The 23,589-nt window shown below is 36.0% G+C and overlaps 1 protein-coding gene across 1 annotated transcript; it reads left to right on the top strand.

Moving 5' to 3' along the window:
* The first annotated feature begins 9,541 nt into the window (after window positions 1-9,541).
* LOC148873391 (RNI-like superfamily protein) lies at window positions 9,542-23,222 on the top strand. The gene is made up of 2 exons (XM_088966484.1): window positions 9,542-9,814; window positions 21,301-23,222. Exon 2 carries the CDS (start codon window positions 21,642-21,644, stop codon window positions 22,812-22,814), a length of 1,173 nt encoding a protein of 390 aa, XP_088822610.1. The 5' UTR covers window positions 9,542-9,814; window positions 21,301-21,641; the 3' UTR covers window positions 22,815-23,222.
* Window positions 23,223-23,589: the final 367 nt, after the last annotated feature.

Here is a 23,589-nt window from a genome sequence, read left to right as displayed (position 1 = left end):
TTCATTTTATTATTTCATATACGTTAAAGTTCATATGAAATAAAATTTTAAGATTTTTTAAATCTATTGTTTACCTTGTTAAGTTATTCTTTCATTATTTTTTAAAAAATTTTTAATAAAAAGAAGTGTGTCAGCATATGGGCCTGGGCTCATGTCAGGCCCTCTCCCTACACTGGCATGTTGTGCTAGTATGGTTCGTTATAGTGTGGGCAGAACGAAAAAAAAAAATGTACCAAGCTAGCATGGCCTAAATTACACCTATAAAAATCAACCCAAAAAATGAAACTGCATTTGCCTCTAGGTTCTAGGTCAATAGTTCAATCGTCAAATTCGAATAGGTTGACTTGTGATGTCATAACTAACATAATAAATTAGAATATAAAAATTAGCTATTAGCTTGCGAACTTTTGTTCGGGTTGAATGTAACGTTTTAAAAAACGATTCGGAAATAGAATCGTTCTGGTCCCTGGTTTTTGGGTCAACGGTTTGATTGTCTAGTTCGAATGGATAGCTCGTTCAGACAGCAAAATTAAAAATAATTAAAAAATAAAAAAGCAGTCAAAAATCGTTGAACGGGTCGACAGTTCGACTGCCCGGATCAATGGTTTGTTGACTTTTTCAATGGTTTTTTATCAGATTCTGGGTTTTGGATAAAATGGAGCCAGTTGCTTGGATGGCTCCCGAGCCGAACGATCTGACCATTCGGGTCAACGGCGGTTCGAAAAACATTGGTTGAATGATCGATCCAATGGTTAGGTCATTCGGGTTAGTAGTTTGTTATCAAGTTGATGTTTTTTTTTTATATTATTTATATGGTTCAAGTACTAAGGTCAATGACATTTTGAAAATATTGCTAACAAGTATAAAATGAACTCTTTTTAAGAGGCACACATGTTTGGGAATTGGGATTAGTTAATATAAATGTTGATGAAAGATATAATTAGTTTTAGGGTCATTTACTAAAACACTCCAATATTTTTATGGAATTACTAAAAACTACCTTATAGTTTGCGTTTTACTAAAATGTCTCTTATATTTTGCAATTGATTTACTTAATTGACTTTGCACTATATAACAGCGGAAATGACAGTTTTGACCCTAATCTCCATTTAAATAAATTTAATTATAATAAAATACCATTTTCCCTTGGTAAAACACAAGGAACCATTTTATTTGTCTCTATTTGGTTAATTTTATTTTTTGTATGAAGATGTATTAGGGGTAATTTTGCAATAAACAATCATAGGCCCATGCCCTTTAAACATTTTCCATTCAGTTTAGGTGTTCAGTTACTATTTTCATATGGAAAAACAAATACTTATTAGTGAAAGGTCAATTACGTTAATAGGTTACAAATTATAGGGGTGTTTTAGTAAAATGAGAATTCTAGATAGGCTTAAATAAATCCGTGAAACAATAGGGGGTGTTAGTAAATGACCCTAAGTTTTAAGTCGGGGTTAGTTATTTTTGGTGGCAATAGGGTCAAGTAGCAAAGTTATTTTTAATTTTAAGTTTTGACCCCGAAGAGCTTTTTTGATGCTGAAAGTTGTTTGATGAAGCAACCCTGCAATGGTGGTTATTGAGTGCCCGTTTGGAAGGGATTACACAGAGACTTCTGGATTTGTTAGGTGGCTCCTCATAAAAAGCCTAGAAACTATATTTAGTAGCTTTATAATGGTTTTAGTAGTTTCTTCAATGTGTCTCAATCAAAACCATGGTTTTTAAAACCCAATTGGTCAGGGGTTCAATTACCAGGTCGAATGGTTAGACTATTCGAACCGAATACTCAGTCCATTATGACAAAAAAAATAAAAAAATAAAAAAACGGTCAAAATCATTCGAACGGTTTGAACGGTTAACCACCCAGTTCAGCAATTCACTGACCAAAATCAACGGTTTTGGGAAGAAATCCGGTTTTTGGGAAAAACGGAACCATCCACCTGACTGGTTCCCAGTTTTTCCAATCTAACCATCTGGTCCGATCCGATTTTGAAAACTATGATTCAAAACTGAAGCCCTCCCAAATATACACTCTAAAAGTGACCACTTATATGGCCTAAAGATTGTTATACACGATATTAGTGTAGAGGCAAGCATTCATCATTTGGATGTAAATGTTGTTTTCATCAGTGTTTTTCAATTGTCGTTGACTCAGGCATATGGATGTAAATGTTGCTTTCATCAGTGTTTTTTAATTGTCGTTGACTCAGGCAGTTGGACTGTTTGTCCGGAGAATCGTCTAAATAACCCATTTCATTCCACCCTTAACTTGGTTTTTAGCCAAAAACCGTTGATTTGAATAACAATCTATTGACTTAGATAGTCAAACTGTCTATCCACTATCCATTCAACGGTTTTAGCTATTTTTTAAATTAGATGGACTGTTCATTCAGATTGGACAACCAAACCATTCAAATGGCCAGAACGGTTATGATTCCGGGTCAGTTTTTAAAACCTTAGTTTACATTATATGAAACGAATGGGAATGAGGTGGAAATGGGTGGAAAGTCCTGAATATCGGAGTTTTTAAGTAAAAAGATCGTTGTGGTTATCCTTATGCTTTATATGGTTTTGTTGTTTTTTCTATCTTCTTATTGTTTGTTGTTGTAGGGCGGTAATTTTGTTTGTTTGAATGTTTGTGACGTGTCTGTTTGCTTCTCTTTGTCTAATACCAAAGAAAAAAATATGGATGCATTCCAATCCAATTTGTTTATATATATATATATATATATATATATAGTACTTTAATAGGGTAAACTCTAAAAAGACCCATCAAATTTTGGGTATGTGTCAGTTTACTACCTAAATATGAAAAGTTGCAAAATACACTTAGAGTCCGTTTGGTTCGTAATTGTCGGAATTCGAATCGAAATTCTCCAAAATCGGAATTGAAATGGTCCATTCTTATAGTCTGTTTGATCAGACAATAAAGGAAATGGGAATTAAAATTAGCAGGAATGAGATTTTGTTCCTAAGGGAGGGACAAGGAATGGCCATTACCTCAAATGGGGGAATGTCATTCTAGCAGGAATGGGTGCCCAATCAAACAGTTTGAATCAGAATAGTCCATTCTAATTCCGATTCCAAACCCCTATTCTTGCAAACCAAACGGACCCTTAAAATAGATGAAAAATAGGCATGTGTGCATCAATTAATTTATTCTAAAATTTTAAATGCCCGAATTGCACTGATACAACCGACAATGGTACTCGGGGGTGAGCAAATGGGTTGGTTCTAGGGTTCCATGTACGTTGGTTCTACTATGTAAGGCTAGTAACAATTGGTTCTTGAATAGGGTTCGGTTTTAAAATCTTGGTACCAACCCCGCCCAAACCGGTTTTAGAGCCAAGTCAACTCGGAGAACTAACCTCGGGGAATGTGTGTAGTGTTGATTGGATTTAACAAAATTTGTGGCATGTGTGAAATTTGATTGTGTTATATTAATAAGGGAAAATTTCCTTTAAGTACCCTGTATAGGTTGATTACCAATTTAGTGTTATAATGTGCTTTTCAAAATGTCAAAATTATCCTTAAATATTATTCATCATTTTCTTTTTCAAGAAAATGAAACAGAACCCAAATCATCTTTTTTCTCAAAGAAAATAAAAATAAAGTTCTCGAAACTCAAATCTCTTCCATCCACCATCAGCCAGCCATTCTTCGCCACACAGATGCTTGCAACAATGGCTCCGGCCATGCCCGGTTCCACCCCAACATCGCCACCGAAGATCAGGCTTGCATTATTTGATTTCATCTTACCCAGAGACTGAGTTTGGAACGTCTTATCATCAAGTTCCATCCTGACCTTCTGTAGCTGCTCATTTGCTGCTGTCAGGGACATCCAAGCCTCATAGCATTATCTGTCTCGTGCTCACACTGTGTAGTCAGCTCTTGAATTTTCTTATCATACTTGGTAGTGGTTCATTTGCATGACTTTATTCTGCAAAGTCTAGAAATAATGAACTGAATGAACAACAATCGGGTACATCCTTCTTCTTGCATGAATCTATTCTGAATTTTAAGCTGATTACTAACCAGAACTGAAGGAATTTCTACAATTCTATTGGAACCGGTCATGTCCGGTGATGGAGGTGAAGCCTCCATCCACCAACCGCTGCAACTCTGTCCTCCACCTTCACACAATCTCCTCACCGCCACCGGAACGTGTAGCTGCAACTATCAGAATCTTTTCTCTTTCGATATTCCTCTTCCCCTTTGTTCGAACAGAGTTGCAGCGGCGACGGCACCCCTCTCAGGACCGTTAATGTTTATTCTCAAAAGCTTTTTATGACTGAACTGCTCCTGGATTTCTCTCTCCCCAACGAGAATCTCCCATTTTACTGTTCATCTTCTTCCTTGAGACAGCGGCAGTGACAGAGCTCCCAACACAGAGTAGCGGCGACAACCTTATCCGACTCCCTCGCATTCTCTTATTTCCTCTCTTTCTCTCAGCTTCTCTTCTCTCATCCTCTTCCTCATTCGTTTTTTTCTCCTTTCCACAGATTACCGCCCCTTCCCCTGTCACAGTCACTTCAGCCGAACCGCCGCTGCAACTCCTAGCAACGGCGACATTCTTTTCTTTATTCATTTCTTTCCCCTCACTTTCTTTTTCTTCTTCTTCTTCTTCTTCTTCTTCTTCTTCTTCTTCTCTCTCCTGCGTTGCCCCCAATCGCCTCCCAGACGCCGTTTCCCCGCTACTGCTGCTTTGAACCATGAGTCTTTGGCTCACGATATCATCGGATGCAAACAAGCTGTGCCGCCATGGCTGCACTGAGGCATGTCGCAGCGTTGGCAATTGCTGCGGTTCTGCACTGAGGCTCACGACATCATTTTCAAACACTGTTCATCTTCTTCACAGAGAAGCAGAGCGGCGGCAGATCTGAACCAGTTCTGTATTCCTAACTTCTATCCGCTGCTGCAACTTCCGGTGACAGATCTGAACCAGTGGTGATTTCTCCGTCGTTTCTTCTACCTCTCTCTTTCTCTCCCACTTCAGGTGGCTGAGACTTGATACCGGGCTCTCTTTGCCCCTTATTCAATATTATGATTCATTTTGGTAGTCTACATTTGAAGGGTATCTTTGTCTTTTTATATGCACTTAACGGCTTACTAACGCTGGATTCAATATTACCTCTTTAAAATTTTCTCTATTAATTATTATGTGATATTTAGGCTGTTTATGGATAATGTTTTTTTTTATATTTTTTGAAATTGACTATATGGATTTTAAATTGGAATATTTATGATAGATACTAAATAGTTATTCAAAGTCAAAGATTTGAAAGGGAAAAATATAAATTAAAAGATAGCATATTATTATTATTATCATTATTAAACAATAGATTTCATGGATAAACCTTAGAACTGCTAAGGCCAAACTGATCTTGGAAAGGGTAGGTTTTGATTCCAAAAACTTGAAATCAATCTCTACACGCATGGTTCAAAGTATCGATATGTCTTTGCGTATTGGTAAAGGCGTATCGATATTTAGAAATTTTTTAGTTTTTTTTTCAAATTTTGGTTTTTGGGAACTAAAAATGGGTTTTTTTTATTAAAAAAGGGTATGATACCATACCCTTATCTACATGGTTACGATATCATACCCTTTTATTAAAAAGGGTATGATATGATACGATACGATACGATACGATGCAATATGATACAATACGAAAACAAGTGTTTTGAGACCCAAAAGATACGATACGATACGATACGCCTGATACAGGGTGTATCGTATCGATTTTTTGAACCTTGTCTACATGGTAAATTCTAGGTTATGCCTTGGAACCAAACCTAACATACCCATACTCACCCCTAAATGGTATCATGCTCAAAAATTGAAGTATCGTTATTGAGTATCGTATCGAACAACTTGGATATAGATATGGATACGGATACACTTTAGAAACGCATGAATACAAACGAAAAAAATGAATACACTAGGAGAACACATAAAAATTTCATAATATATTAATAATATTAAATTTAAGGTCAAATAACTATAAATAATGTATAAATATATATAAAATATATTTTTTAATGGTACATATGAAAAATATTATATTACAATTAATATAATATGATACATAAATATCATACAATTTTATGGATAATGTATCAATCAAGAGTCCAAAATGCAAAACATATTTTCCTATTATATTTTAATTATTATATCAATTATTTTCTATTTTACTATTTTTACTTTTTTACATTAACAAAGAGGTCAACTAAATATTAAATTATCTATGTAAATTAAAATATCCATTAATAATTTATATAATGTATAATCTCAACTTAAAATATATCAAATCTATTAAAATTTCTAAGGTACATATCATATGCAATTTCATAATTTTTAACTTTTAAAATGATTATTCCATTATTATATTTTTATTCCTATAATTTTCTAATTAAAAATATTTTTTGGGTATAAATGTAGATTAGTAGATTTGATAGATTCAATTTAAGATTATATTCTTGAATATTTTGTAAACAATGTTTTTATTTTCTAAATAAGAAATATGATTTTATGTAATGTAAATTTATATATTTATATATATATATCATGTGCAAATTTATAAAATTTAAGTACTAAAATAATTATTCTCTTATTAATATTGTATTATAAATTTTTTTGAGATTCAAATAATATTTTGATATAAATATGGATTTGATATATTATTTATTTCTATTACTTTATAAAATTCTGATTTTAAGCATTACTTTTTTAAGTTTTAGTTGGAGTTAACCATAATATGTATTATTTATTTGAACTGCATTTAAGTAATAAAGAAATAAGGTTTGTAATCATTTACTCATAAACACAAAAGATGGAGTGGTGTAGTAGCTTGTAGGGTGTGGACATTAAGTTCTCCATCAGCTTTGGATGTGGGTTTGAATCTTGCACATTTCCTTTTTAGTACACAAGTATGCGTATGCACATTCGCGTTTCGCGGGTAGTGTATTAGTCCGTATCGATATGTATTGGCCAATACAATGCAATATGTATCTCGTGCCGGACATTAACGATACCAAATGGTCGGACTGAAAAAACCAAAAATTAGTCAAATAACTAGTTTTGTTTTACCCCATAACCGTTATTTTGCCAAAAACTATTGATTTAATCAGTAAATCGCTAATTTGGGCATTTGAACTGTTCGAATCATCTAACAATTTTGGCCATTTTAATTTTTTTAAATTATTATGAAATAGGCCATCCATTCAATTAAAATAATTAGACCATTCGACTCAGGGACTGGATTCTAACTGATTCATTGTCCAGTTCAATTTTAAAACCTTACTCAAAAAGATATAATTGATCAATTTATCAACATAACCGAAGATCAAAATATCAATATACATCCGATAACAAGTTACCAACAAGTCGATATAGATGCATATGATAAGATCGATACATACCTTTTTTTATTTTTGTATTTTGTCAACATTAGACGAGGAATGCCTTCTATCATTCCAAACTTTTATATTTATACTCTCGATTGGTCTCTATCCACAATAGCTTCTTGTTCCTCGTGCACATACACAGAGATCTATGCTGCATCGTCCATTTGTAGGTTTTAGTTCTTTCTTAGGGTTTGAGAACAAAACTCCATCACACGTACCAAATCAATAAGGGTAATATTGTCTTTTCATCTCACCACTAACGACATTTAATTTGTGAAAGTTTGGAGAGCATTTGAAACTTTTATGGTTCAGGTAACACGGACATAATTCCGGGGGAATAGACCTGGCAAAAAGTTGACCCAACCCGCGAATCCAACCCAACCCAACCCAAAAAAATAGGGTTACAGTTTCATATTTGTTATTCGAATGTGAAAATGATCCGACCCGACCAAACCGAAAAAAAAAACCGGATTGCGTTGGGTCATGGGTCAACTCACTGACCTGATTGTCAAGTTTAATTGCACTGATTATTTATGCATTGTTAGAAGTTTCCACTTTTTAATTTTTTTCTATTTAGTCTTTACTTTTTATTGTTTATTCTTTAAATTGTTTTTATTTTTTTTAATTTCAATTATTTTTTGGGATGACCCGAATTGACCCATGGGTCAACCCTAACCCGAATATTTAGGGTTAGGGTCTAGCATTTGACAACCGACCCGAATCACCCCAAAGTACTTTGACCCAACCCGAACCCGATACACCCAACCCAATTGCTAGGTCTACAGGGGATTATGTCAATGTATGTGATGTTTCTTATTTTTTATTATATGATATTAACTTGTATCTTTGCGGTTCATTTCATTTGTATACTTACATTTTTTTTTTAAGTAACAAAGATGTTCTAAATCTAGTAAGTTGTTGTTGAGTAGGGGTGATTATGGTTTGGTTATCAGAATTCAAAAGTGGGGGGTATTTTTTGAAACCGAATTGGTAATATTAGTTTTTGAAAATCTCCCAAGCAAAATCGAACTGAATCAATTGGTTAATTGATTGGTCAGTTTCGAACTCAATCAATTGGTTAATCGATTCATCAGTTTAATTAAAGGGAAAATTCCCAATTAGTACTTTGTAATTTGGGTCTAATGCCATTTTGGTCCCCAAACTTTAAAATGAGGCGATTCAGTACTTGAACTTTCAAAACATGACAATGTAGCACCTGTTGTTAACTAGTTGTTAATCAACTCTTAAGTGGCATTTGAAAAAGACACAAATGTCCTTTGAGTGTCACCTAATTTTCTTTATCAACTATTCAAACATTGACAAATAATTAATAGTCTCAAATCATTGCATCTTCTATTCAAACATGACCCCAACTTCCTTAAATGGAAGATGCAAGAATTCGGGACTATTAATTTTTTGTCAATGTTTAAATGGTTGATAAAGAAATTAAATGACACTTAAAGGGCATTTGTGTCTTTTTCAAATGTCACTTAACCATAGGTTAACATCTGATTAACGACAAATACTTGGTTGTCACGTTTTGAAAATTTGAATATTAAATTATTGCATTTTAAAGTCCATGAACCAAAATGGCACTAGGCCCAAAGTATAGGATACTAATAGAAAACTTTCTCTTAATTAAATCGCCCATTTTTTTAGGTTAATCGAAAACTGATTTAGTCTTTCAATTTTTTTAAAATGCCAAATGAAACTGAATTTGGTTTTTGGTGTTTTGTTAGCACCCCTATTGTTGAGAAAGCCAATAAGCTAAATTCATTAATAAAAGTTATTCTCGAGCAATCTCAATCATGATATATAATAACAAGTTTTTATTTTTTATTAAAAATATAATTGTTTTTAGTTTAATTTATTAATGGCACACAAAACAATTTGTCCAAAAAATGATAATGAGAAAAATGTGGGATTGAAATGGATGAGTGAAAAAAAAGTAAAAAGGTAATAAATGATAAAATGAAAAATAAGCGATTTGTTACGAGTTGGAGAAGTTTGGCTGTTCAAATTCGACAGCCTGCTTATCAAAGGATAGCCCAGTTGACAGCCCAGGCTATGGAACGCACAGCGAAAGTTTCGACGGTGACCTTCTTTCTATAAAAGCACAAAGAATCGTTTTCTCTCCGAGCGCTTTTCAATTCTCTTCCGATTTCCGAAGTCTCAACTGCCTGTCCAAAATCCAAAGCTGAGAAAACGGGGTTCTCTCTCTCCCTCTCTGACTCTGTTGTTCTCTATTAACTTTTCTTCCCTCTGCGATGCTTCCACCGATCGATAAATCGGTAAGGGGAACTCGTTCTTTCTCCCTCAAATGGATTCTTAATCTTTTGTTAGGTTCGAGTTTCTACAAAAATTTTGATCTTTGATCCTCGAGGATGTCCCAAGCAGATGTCTCTTACAGGTACTCTCTCTCTCTCTCTCTCTCTCTCTCTCTCTCTCTCTCTCTCTCTCTCTATATATATATATATATATATATATATATATATATATATATTATATCTATCTATCTATTTGCATTTGATTATGTGACTTACAGTTTTGATTCGTTTTCCTTTCTGTTAGAATAGTGGGTTCAGGTTTACGGGAAACTTCAAGTCTCCAATCTAATTAGCAATTGTTTTATGCTGAATTTTGCTGCTTAATTTAATTTAAATGGTTGTGATTTTGTTTAAACTCGTCGAACGTAGGGTCTTGATTCTGTTAGTGGATTCTGATGGCCAAAGTCGTCCTGTTTTTCGATTTCCTTTTAAATGGTGATTGAAGATAAACACTAGAATTAGTGGGTACTATAATTCTTCCTTATTTGGCGAAAATTTACTGGTTCCTTTCCTTTTTATATACTGGGTCTTTGTTTAATCAATCCTTGTACTTAGTCGGTTAGGATTTAATAGAACAAGTTTACTCCGTTATGAATGAAGCTTGTTACATATCCACTAACCATTCTGTTGGATTTAATTGTTGGCTTGTTTCTTGCAATTTTGTTGAATACAGTGTTCTTTAGATGATATGGATGAATTCCGATAGTGAAAATTACTTCTCTTTTTTTATTTTTGATATCTTTAGTGGTCATTGAAGGTATTACTCATATTATTCGATTTTGTACCAGTTATTTAGTTTTGGAATCCTGTTTGTCATACTTTGGATGCTGACATGTAATCGAAAATGCTCATGAAAGACACATATTATAGGTTTTTTTTCACAATATTAAATGCTGCTGTTGCTTCAACCTATGTTTAAGCTCATTGTTCATCTTATTAATATCCTATTTATATGCACTTGTTTTTCTATGTAATATGTTCTTACCCCCCCCCCCCCCCCCCTCATTCCTTTTTTTTCCTTTCCTTTCTTATGGTTTTATGGCTTTTGAGATCGTGCTGACAATTTGTTTGCATATGAAATAGTAGAACGTGGCCTGCTGGAAATAAGGGAAATGACCTTTGTCCCATTAGTTAATTTTTATATTTTCTAGTCATTTTATGCCAAAACAATCACATGATAAGCACCTTTTTTGAAACAGGTTTTTACCTTCCTGAGATGATTTATTATCCATGTTTTTGTAAGCCATACTTTACCATATATTCAAACAAATAGGCCCTAACCAGTGTTTTTGTTAGTATGTTTGACAATTACACTCCTTTAACTCTATTAAAGAAGTTGAGAATTGTAAATTTTATTCCACTCATGCAAATAGGCATGAATTATTTGATTAAAAAGTGAAGATTTTAGCTGATACTAAGCAGATGGGAAGGTATTGGAAGTCTATTTTTGTCTATTTTTTTATCAGTAACCATATCAAAGAGAATTTTAATTAAAATGAGAAAAAGAGAAAGATACAAATACGGTGGGGGGCGAGTACCCCTTTGCCCCTTTCTATTACAGAAAGGCCTAGTGTGGAATTGAATCCCCAGACTCATTCATTCTTCCTACTTTATTTATAGCTAGATAAGCTATTGGAAAGGTAGGGAAATTTGAATTATCTCATATCATCATATTTGATGTCTGAGATTATAAGGACCAAACCACAGTCCCCTAGTAGGCTAGGCCACAATATCTAATTGGCAGGTATGAAAGACAATTTTGGTTATGAAAGAATCTCATTATGAATGATGTGATTATCAAAAAAAAAAAAATCTTATTGTGAATGAGGTTCTGACTTCTGATCCTTGATCTAATTGAAACAAAAAGAAGAAAGATCTTTGATGATTCACCATGCTTAAACCCTCAACACAATAATGGTTTCCATTATCTCTTTTCATGTTGAGGTCCTATCTAATACTATAGGGCATAATTTCAAATGTGATCACTTAAAAATAAAAAAAGGTGCTTATTTTTTTCCTTGCATTATGTTTGAGTTTTCGTATGATTTTCTATATTGCACAATCCTTCTATCATAAAACTTAAGGGTTTGGAGCTGGACCCTGCCACCCCTGTAAAAGAAATAAATACATCCTTCTCTCGTCATCAATCTGATATGACTCATCATCATTATCAATCTGGTATTAATAAGTTTCTTTTTTTTGGGGGTTGAATGCGTCAGAACATCTATCTCTTTCAGTTAGTTTGAACTTTGAACTGAAAAAGAGGCTTTTCACCTATCCCCCAAATGAACAAAAACAGGGCAGACCAGTGTTTTTTTTTTTGTTCCTGCAAGTATGTAACTTTATTGGTTTGCAGTAATTTATGTATTTAGGTGTTTCATATTTTCTTCTATATAAGCAAAGAACAAGAAACAATACTTACAAAGAACAAGAAACAACAGTGCAAACAGAAAACACAGGAAACTGAATTTATCAAAATAATACATGAAGGAGGTATTAACCTCCAGCAGAGGCCTGTTTACATTCTATCATCTAATGGGGGGGGGGGGGGGGAGGGGGAGTTTGCACATGGGAAACCTAACTGAGCAAAAGATTGTCTCCAAAATTGGTTGCAACTGTGTGGTTGTATATGTTACATTTGAATAGTGGAGATAAGTTATTATGGAAGCTCTTTAATGCCTTGAAATTTATGCAGAAATAGATGGCTGAAGGTAATCTAATTATACTGGTTTTTAGTTCACTTATAAAATAAATGTTTATTTTGGTGTAGACCCATTTTTAGGTGAGAACTTGGAACCTTCTAATGTTTCTTTATAGTAAATAAAAATCCATTAAACAAGGATTAGGATAAGATATCTCAGGCCTTCACCCCTACTAGATAACTTCTTGAAAAACCAAATGATAACTCGCCTTTTAAAGAAGTAAATCAATTACCCTCTATGTCTAGGATTTTCTTATAACTCTAAGTACTATTTTCTGGCAAAGTCTTCACCTCTTAGGAATAACAACCTCAACTTACTACCCATCTCTGTTTCTTCTTTCAGTCATGCTGTCTAGATTCACTTTAGACCTTCTTATCTACCTTACATTTTTGTCGGTAGTTACAGTGTCATCTCCAAAGTCCACTTCACCACCTCTTTTTCCATCCTATTTTCTTCCTCTACTTAATTTCCAACCAACACATCCAATAACTCATTTATAGGCCTTGTTCTGTAATTCTAAAAAACACTTCCCATTTTTAATTCTAGTGCATCCAGGAGATGGAGCATATGTGGGATTTGCCTGGACAATTGTTACTATTATTCATTCATCAAAATAAAATTGTTACTATTATTCTTTTTCTCTTTCTCTAATTCTTTCCTTTCAACATAAATCACATCAATCTTTTCAACTGGATGGAAAACATCACTCCCTTTCTTTACAACAAAAAAAAAAAGAAAAGAAAGAAAGAAAGAACTCTTCTAATATGCCTGTTGAAGACCCACCAAGACTACATACATATTGATTTGAACATATACGCACACTTGACATGAAAACAACATGATCATTATCCCTTCCACCTTTTTTCTTAGTTCTTATCAGTGTTTTAAAGGCGTGGGAGGCGTACACCCAGAGGCGCGCCTCCAGGCAAAACGCCCAGAGGCGTAAACCAGAGGCATTGACACCTCTGAGGCATATGCCTCTTGCGCTTTTTTCATGAGGTGTGCTAGAGGCGTATGCCTCATGCGCCTCATGCACATTTTATATAAAAATGATAGAAAAAAAAAGAAAAAAAAAGGAAGGGAAAGGAAAGGAAAGGGAAGGGAAGAAAAAGAGAAAGGAAAGGAAAGGAAAGGGAAGGGAAGGAAAGGAAAGGAAGGGAAAGGGAAGGAAAGGAAGGGAAAGGAAAGGAAAATAAAGGGAAGGGAAAGAATAAGAAAGAGAAGAAAAAAAGAGAAAAAAGAAAGAAAGGAAAAGGAAAGGGAAGGGAAGAAAAGATAAGGGGAAAGAAAGTGGTTTGCCACTTTGCCCCCCAGACCCCCCCGCCTCCTTTTTGATGCAGCCCAATTTTTTTTTTTTTTTTTGAGTTAGGGGGGTCTTGCTCCGCTTCGACAAGACCCCCCCTTTCTCTTCATCCTCATCTTACCTCCCCCCCTCCCCTCTTAAGGAGGCTTTCGCCTCTTGCGTTCTGAAATATGCCTCACGCCTCTAGGTAGTGGAACACCTTGCGTCACGCCTCCGCGTTTTAAAACATTACTTCTTATACACCCCCTTTAAATTTTCTACTAGAACTAGGCCCACAAAGACTACTCTGCAGACAAGAAAAAACTTCTATAATATGTACAAATCATAAACTCTTGGAATTCTTTCATCTTCTAGTCCTACACACTCTAGCCTTTAAACAAAGGGTGCCCACTTAAGAATCCCCAAAAATGCTACACCATTGGGCCTTTAACTCCAGAATGTTGCCTTTATTTCTTTTCAATTTCACCCCCAATTGACTGATCATAATCTCAGAAGTCAGAACAATTTGATGCCTGTAGCAATCCCTCTTCTTCTAGTTTATTTTTCAACTAACCCTTCCCTTTGTTGCGATCATCAAAACGAACAAATGAGCAAAATTTCCTTCTATGTCTGATACTTGAGATTCCAGAAACCCACCAGTTCTAGAATCCATATCATTGGTGGGTATCATTTGATCTATAAGTCTTCAATAACTGTTTTTTTTTTTTTCTCTATGATAGGTTAGACTTAAAACTTTATTAATTAAAAGATAAATATGTATATAGTGCCTAGCATCCCATCTCTAGTTTTAATATATCTTAAGTTTTTGCACCTTATTTCTTCTTACATTACATCTGAGCTCAAAACAAATTGTCCCGCATTGCCCCTTGTTTGGCTAAAGAATCCACCAAGCTATTTGCAGACTGTCGATCCAATATAGCCATGAGTTCAAAATCTGATTTCTTTCATTATGTGCTTGTACTGCCATAAGTCTTGACTGTTTCTATTCATCCAGCCCACCACTATATTAGAATCTCTTTCCACTTTTGCCTTCATAAACCCTAGATTTCTCCCCAATCTTAGTCCTTGCTGTATGACTATTAATTTCACCTTGCAACAATCAAAATTCATTTTTAGCTGATCTGCTGATTTGGTGTTGGCATGGTTGTCAAGGCATCTAAGTGATTCTGGGTGACAGTGGGGCACCTAGGCAATAAGAATTACATAAAATAAAAAAAACTAAAATTTATCTAGTTCCCTAGTTTTTTCATCATTCAAAATCTATATTAATTGAAAAAATAGATTTTTTTTATTAAATAAAAACATTAAATTTCTTCTCAAAACATAGTAAATCATCATATCTAGGACAATAAAATTTCAAATATATTAATTTTAATACATTCAAAATAATACTAATATAATAAGTATTTGCTAGTGCAATTTCATATCAAATTAGCAACTAATGAAGGTTATGATTTTTTTCCATGATGAAATTAAAAATAGAGTAAGTAAAAGAGAAAAGGATCGAGGGCAGAGCCTCTATTCATTTAATGTAAAAACAAAAAAAGAAACTAGCAAAAAAACCTTCAATCTTTTAAATTTCAATAGTAAAGAAGTACAAGTGACATACAGGATATATAACAGAATGTAGTAATGCACACTTATTAGCAAGACGTACTGATGTAGCAATATGAATGATACTTAGTAAGGCTCTGGCCTTGTCATTTTTGTCGCCTAGGCAGGTGCCTTGTTGCTGTAAGTCGAGGCATTCAATCAGAGGTGGGTGCCTAGGTGCAATGCCTTGACAACTATGGATGTTGGTGGATTCTGTTGCACCAAAGTCCTTGAGGCTCTAGATGAGCTATCTGCCAAATTCCGTCCTCTTATGGTGTCATCTATTTTCATATTAAAAAATTCCATGGTGTTTTGTTTATGATTTCCCCAATCACCTCTTTTGACCTTGATTTTCCTTTAAAAATCCTTTCATTTCTTTATTTCCATATTGATCATAGAATGGCTGCAATAGTGCATCTCCACAAAATACTTTCTTGGGCATGATATAAATAATGGAACCGAACAGTCCTGCAATATTAGTTGGAGGAGTCCATCTGCATCCCAAAAAAGAAAGACCATTCTCAAATGCTTGCCACAAAACCACTAAAGATTAGTAAATGGTGAGTTGACTCTCTCCTAGCCCCTCCACCCACACACACACACACCAAAAAACAAAAAAAAAATAAGGCAGCTATTAATTTTTGAATGGTAAACCTCTCAACAAAAAGTTCTAATCTTTGGGATAGGCCCCAACTATCCATTTGGGCCCACAACATGAGACCCAGGCCAAGACACACATCAACCAGGCCCAACACAAGAGAAACACCTGATCACCCATGTGCAACCTCCACTGAGGTTCATTTACGTGAGGAGGCCACGTCCCTCCAGTTAGTTAGCAGTGACAGTCTAGTCCATGTGCAGGAGAGACTGAAGAGAGAGTATAAATAATTGTAACCCCCCATCTATTCGAGGCATGAAATGAAATAACCCTATAGTCTTCTGCCGTCTCTCCCTTCTTCCTCTCTTCCTCTCTCTCGTCCATTTCAGGAGGGTGAGCTCCCTCGAACCAGCTCAGATTCTCAGAATTCAAAGTGGTCCTATCAATCAGTATCAGAGCCAGGTTGATCCATTGATGCGCAGATGACAAGGCTTGAAGGCAGTCTCAGTCGTCTTGAGGGAAGTCTGAGGAATCAGAAAGGAATTCTGGCCAAGCTGAAGATGATTTTAGACAGGCTTGGCACAATGGTCAGTTCTCTAGAAGAGCGTAGTCGCCGAGCTCCTTCCGTCAACACTCATTTCGGAGAAAATGGAGGATCGAAGCTGATAGAGAGCATTGGAAAGCCAATAACAACAACGAGATCATCATCAGGAGTTGAGACTTCAACCCTAGCAATGAGCTCAGCGATGTTAGGTGACAAAATAGGGGAGGTGGTACAGAAGGGCGGTGTGAAGACTATATCCCTATCCATCATTATCCATGTAGCCCGATCCCTGGTCCCTGTTCTCTTCCCTCTCACTCTCTCACTTAAATCGAGCCTGTCCATACCCAGCCCAGGTCCGTCTCAGTTGTTCAACCTCTGGTCATCATTTTCATTGGCGGCAACCATAACCTGACCTATCTCACCATGCCACCTGAAACCCGTCTCTGTCCACCCTCCAGTTTTACAGATCCCTGTTCTTTCTCTTCTTCCATGGCTCCCTAGTGACAACCATGAGTTCTGGTTCATTGTTGGAGTTAGGCCCGGTGATCACAGAACCTTCGACCACGAAGATTGCATTGGATGCGTGCTTGTATCCACCAAGTTGTTACGATGTTGGCAGATTCTTTTGATCATTGACAATGATGCCAAAATAGCTAAGGCAGACTCAATGATTTGGGTTTTGGTTCCAACAAGACCTCTAGACACAGGTCAACAACGAAAGGGGGAAATGATAGGTGGTGGTGAGAATCCAAGCATCTTTAATGTAGTCGTTGTTCACCTTGTCCATTCTAGCAATCACCGGGAGTTGGCCTACGACTGCAATCACCGGGAGCTTGAATTGGCAGTTGGGGATTGGGTCTATTTGAAGCTCCAGCCTTACCGGCAAGCTTCAGTAGCCCGACGAGTTTGACATAAGCTAGCTCCTAAGTATTTTGGCCCATTCATGGTGATTGAACAAGTGGGACAGGTGGCTTACAAATTGGACCTTCCTACTTGCTCGAAATTACACCCGACTTTCCATGTTGGTATGCTGAAGCCTTACCTAAGCCCTACAACTAACGTCAGCCCGACCCTTCTGCAATTCACAGAAGACGGGGATATACTGGTTGAACCACGACAAATCAGGAATGTAAGAGGGGTCAAGATAGGCAAAAACTTACACAAGCAGGCCTTAGTCATGTGGAAAAACTTGTCACACAAACTACAAGATCAGTATCCCCATGTCAACCTTGAGGACAAGGTGTTTCTTGAAGAGGGTGGGACTGATAGGCCCCAACTATCCATTCGGGCCCACAACATGAGACCCAGGCCAAGACACACATCAACCAGGCCCAAGACAAGAGAAACACCTGATCACCCATGTGCAACCTCCACTGAGGTTCGTTTACGTGAGGAGGCCACGTCCCTCCAGTTAGCAGTCACAGTCTAGTCCATGTGCAGGAGAGACTGAAGAGAGAGTATAAATAATTGTAAGCCCCCATCTATTCGAGGCATGAAATGAAATAATCCTTTAGTCTTCTACTGTCTCTCCCTTCTTCCTCTCTTCCTCTCTCTCGTCCATTTCAGGAGGGTGAGCTCCCTCAAACCAGCTCAGATTCTCAGAATTCAAAGTGATCCTATCATATTAATTTGCTCCAAATTTTTTCACTGGAAAAGGATGTAGAGAGCTAGAAAAGGAGGATTGCTTAGAAGGAGGCACAAGAGAAATGCTGGAGTGGCAAGCAATCCAACTATGGAGGTCCAATGAAGGGTCGTCAAAAAATTCTCCAAAGACTTAATCAACATGATCACAACAGGGGTTTCAAAATCCCTGAGGCCCTTTTTGAATGCAAAATCCCAAATTATCCTCGTAGAGGAGACAGGTGCATCCTGATCAATAGTCTTTTTTTTTTTTTTAAGGACGAGACAGAATAGAGGTTAGGAAAATAATCCCTTAGGGAACAGTTACCCACCCATAGATCCTCCCAAAAGTTTATTTTCTTCCCTATACACACATCACACTTGACAAATCTTAGGAAATCTGGTAGGACTTGGAAATTGCTTTCCAAGGGGATAACAATGTAGCCAGGCATCCCAACCATTTGCCAAAAGTCCATGAATGCTTAAAACCACCTTGTGTCATTTGCTCGTCTAAGGGTAGTCTTGACAGCCATTTTCCTAACAAAATTTTATTTTTGACCACCAATTTTTCTTCTTCAGAAAAGAGAAGGACTGGTGAATTGGTGGATAAGGAAAGAGTTGTGGAGGAACATCTGTTTAATACTTGGATATTAGCTTCGCGTCTCAATTCACATATTTGTATTTTGTACTCTATCTATAATCTTGATTCTTTTAATCCCCCAAGCCTTCCATATGCCTTGCATTCTTTCATCCTCTTCTATTTTCCACTTTCACTCGTTTCACTCAAAATCATGCGATTCACAATTTGAATCATATGATTCAAATCAAATCGGGGCTAAAACGATACAAATCGTATTTTGAATAAATGGTACAATTTGTAAGCAAATCGCTAGTGTAAATCATAAATCGCAATTCTTGGACAATTCATATGATTAGAATTTGAAAGCTTAAGATTAAATGACCATTTAACCCTCTTCCTTTTTTAAGTTTTTCTTTTACATAGAGGGGCTGAATCGTCACTTTAGTTATAAAACATAGAATATCCACTTTGGTCGATCATCAAACATGACTTACCATTGAAGGAAAAGACTTGGGGGGAGACTGGAAGAGAAGAAACTCTCCATTGTTTCGGTGAAGCTCCAAACCTCCTCCTCCTCCTCCTTCTTCTTCTTCTTCTTTCTTCTTTATTTCAGTCAGTTTTTTGGCATGAAAACAAGGGCTCCGCCCTATTTATTTCAGTTGGTGTTTTGGCATAAAAACAGGGGCTTTGCCCCATTTGTTTCAATCGTTTTTTGGCATGAAAACAGGGCCTCTGTCCCATGTTTTTCATTCATTTTTGCATGAAAGCTAGGGGTACCTAGTTTCATTCTTTCTTTTTGAATAAAAACAGGGGCTCCGCCCTATTACATTTCCCCTTGTTTCATAATATCTTATCTTGATTTTTTTTTTTTTGCATAAAAACAGGGGCTTCTCCCCAATATTTTTACTTGTTTTCTTGCATGAAAATAGGGCTTTAGCCCTGATATATTCCCCTCACCCTTTTTAAATCACAAAACAGGGGTTCATCCCCATTTTTCATTCCTTTTTACACAAAATAAAATTGTATTATGCAAAAGCAGAGTTGTATTTGCACTTTGTAGGTTAAAACAGGTTGCTTTCTATTGTGCCAAAATAGCTTCCTTTATTTTCTTTTTGCTAATTTTTAAACATGTTCCATTCTATTATTTTCACCCTCATTTTTTTTATGAAAAAACAGGGATATATTCTATTTTCTCACTCTTTTCTAACATGAAAACAGGGTTCATTTGTTTTCTTTCTTTCATTATTCATATTAAAACAGTGACTTTGCCCCATTCTTTCTTGTCTTCATTTTTCCCTTGTTTATATTTTCCTTCCTCCTTGAAATTAGATTATGATTTATGAAGCACTTATAGACTTTAAAATTTGATTTTTTAGAATGGAATTAAAATTCATCCATAGTTCTATACACATTATATCTCTTTATATTCATTAATTTCAGAGAAATTAAACTTTCATTTGTAGGTCTCACTATCGTATAAATTGTATGGATAATTATTAAATGATGACTTGATGTGTGTAGCTTGTTACTTTGTTTAACACTTGAAAGTTGAAAGTTAAAATTTAAAGCAATAGAAACAAGACTCTATACTTGTAGACTCTAGAAAACATTATGGTTCCTTCTAAAAAATTATGGTTCATTTATATTTCATATCAATTAAAGATATTGCTTTTTATTGACACTAGTGTAACTATAAGTCTGTCATTACTAATAAGATGTTTATGGGTTAGAAAGCTTGTGCAAAGTCATTTTTTCTATCTTTTTGAGAGATTTAGGTATATTTTAGAGTTTTTAACAGTTTTTGAAAAAATAAGAAAAAATCTTACGATTTACAATATGATTCACGATACGATTCAATTCAAACCCCTTTACGATTTACGATACGACTACGATTTTCAGAACATTGAGTAAAATACAAACTATAGGGTAGGTATTCTTTCTACGATTTTAGTAAACCACAAGTGGTGATGACCCTTGAGTGTTCTTTCCATTGTGGTCTGAGAGTTATTTTCAGGGAAAGTATGTTCTTGTGTGTGGATGTAGTGTATCTGTGAGACTGACAGAATATGAACATCGAACTTGAATAGTGTCTAGTGGATATATAAAAAATGCATCTATATTTCTTCAATAAAATATTAACTTATATGGATTACGAAACTGAGACTCTCAAAGCCAATATTTTTTTCTTTATTTTTTTACTTTTGTATTAATTGTTTTTAAGGGCAATAATAATCTTTGCTTACACATATGACGTACAAACTATAGGGTAGGTATTCTTTCTACGATTTTAGTAAACCACAAGTGGTGATGACCCTTGAGTGTTCTTTCCATTGTGGTCTGAGAGTTATTTTCAGGGAAAGTATGTTCTTGTGTGTGGATGTAGTGTATCTGTGAGACTGACAGAATATGAACATCGAACTTGAATAGTGTCTAGTGGATATATAAAAAATGCATCTATATTTCTTCAATAAAATATTAACTTATATAGATTACGAAACTGAGACTCTCAAAGCCAATATTTTTTTCTTTATTTTTTTACTTTTGTATTAATTGTTTTTAAGGGCAATAATAATCTTTGCTTACACATATGACGTAGAAACTAACGCATTACGATCTTTTCCTGCTGCAGCTGTGGGTCTTGTGGTTACCCTTTGAACTTGAATTCTTCTAACCGTATCACTTCTGGCATAGGTTCTGATTACCGTAAATCCATTAAGAAGGGTTTTATCTCTTTCCTTTCCATTGATATTAGCAGATTCACACAAGTTGACGAGGTAAATTGTTTTCCCGTCTCTTGGGGCCGCTACCGTTCAAAAACCAAACTTCTTTGTCGTAAATGTGGAGTTCTTATTGGCTATGGATATGGAGACTCACCTGCTCTCTGTGGTTTTGACTCTCCCACATCATCTGCCTCTGCTTATAAGTTCACCATAAGGATACGAGCTTTACAGCCATCAGAAGAAAACACAAATGGGGGATCATTGTAAGGATAGTGTGACCTCCATTATGGACCTTCCTGATGACTGTCTTCTTGCTATTTTCCGGTGGCTGCAAGGAAGCACAGATCGAGATTCTTTTGGCTTAACATGTCGACGTTGGCTTCAGATTCAAAACATAGGTCGTAGATCATTACAGTTCCATTGTTCTTTGACCAGGACCAATCTCTCATCATTTTCTCACGTTGGCCCCAATATCGAGTCCTTCCATCTTTATAAGCTACTTACACGTTTCCAACAACTTAGCTCTCTGTCTTTATCTGGATGCACCGAGTTGTCAGATTCAGGGTTAACACTGTTGCAACGCTATGGCTCCAACTTACAATCTCTATATCTGGATTGTTGTTTTAGAATTACAGATGGTGGACTATCTGCGGTGGCTAATGGATGTCCTTCTTTGACTTCTGTAAGTCTTTACCGCTGCAACATCACTGACGCTGGGTTGGAATCCCTGGCTAAATTCTGCTCATCTTTGAAAGATATGAATCTTTCACATTGTTCACTCATTACTGATTGTGGGATAGGATCTCTATCACGAGAATGCCGCCAACTCACAGCTGTAACGATATCATCCTGCCGAGGTATTACTGGTATTGGATTTAGAGGTTGTTCACAGACTCTAACTTATTTGGAGGCTGATTCATGCAAGTTTGACCCTAATGGCATATTAGGAATCGTTAGTGGTGGGGGACTTGAATATCTGAATGTTTCTTGTCTGAGTTGGTGCATTCATGGTGATGGTTTGGCCGGGATTGGGGCTGGATTTGCCATGAGGCTCCGGGTCCTTAACCTCCGAATGTGTCGAAGTGTGAGTGATACTTCTATCATGGTCATAGCTAAGGGGTGCCCAGCACTTCAGGAATGGAATCTATCATTGTGTCATGAAGTCAAATTGCCTGGATGGGAGGCTATAGGGACGAACTGCCATAACTTGGAGGTACTTCATGTGAACAAGTGTCGAAATTTATGTGACCGTGGATTCCAGGCTTTGCGGGATGGCTGCAAACAGCTATCCGTCTTGTACATGCATCGGTGTCGGCTAATCACTCCTACAGCAATAGAGTTGTTCAAGTGCTTAAGAGGAGATGTGAAGATCAAGGAAGAGGAATTGATGTCAATTGGGTATGACTTGGGGTTTCGTCATTAAGTGAAGGGAGTTTAATTGTTCAGGACACTAGCCCCTCCTTCCCTTTCTGTTGGCTTTATTCCCAACAGGAGCTATAGAATATGAAGTTCAAGATTTGCAACAAGCATCATCTTAACCCTTAATTGGGGTTAGGGGTTAAAAGAGAAGGTCAAATTGAAGTTTGATGCAGCAAAATTTTGTTAATTAGACATCAGGGAAATGCTCCAGATTTAACTTGGACTTTTGGCCCATATCAAGAGATGTCTGGTTTTGTGCTTCATTTTTTTTTAATTTGAATTGTATCTGGAAGGAACCATTGGACGTACCCATAACCATTATTTGTGTTAGAAGAGTATTTTCAAGTTATTACTCATTTCCCCTTTCTACAATATCCTTTATGATATATAATGGATAATCTCTTGTTCAGAAGTGATGTGATATTGCAAGATTGTTTTCGTTGAATCAAGAGGCTACTAAAATAAGAGGGTAAAATCCCCAATACAATGTATGATGCATACTTCTATTACCTTATATAAAAGAGAGTGTCACTCACTCTCTCTCTCTCTCTCTCTCTCTGATTCGTGCAATACATTTGCCACATGATTTTTAGTAGTCTGTTAGGCCGAGTCCAAGAGTCCGATGGGTCCCACCCTGGAGATCGATGCATGCACCATTTGCCTATGCTTTTTTGGGGCACCAAAGGGTCTAGTTTTGTAGGAATCACTCTAGGATTTTATGTGTTTATATTGATGGCAAGTCTAAGGGTTTTTTGACAATACATGGTTGGTTTTGTTTT

The sequence above is a fragment of the Nelumbo lutea genome, chromosome 1 (assembly GCF_056320005.1).
Source record: "Nelumbo lutea isolate HS-2025 chromosome 1, American lotus-T2T, whole genome shotgun sequence".
In the NCBI taxonomy this organism is placed as follows: Eukaryota; Viridiplantae; Streptophyta; class Magnoliopsida; order Proteales; family Nelumbonaceae; genus Nelumbo; species Nelumbo lutea.
The sequence above is the reverse complement of the archived record's forward strand: the minus strand, read 5'-3'. Positions and strand labels throughout refer to the sequence as shown.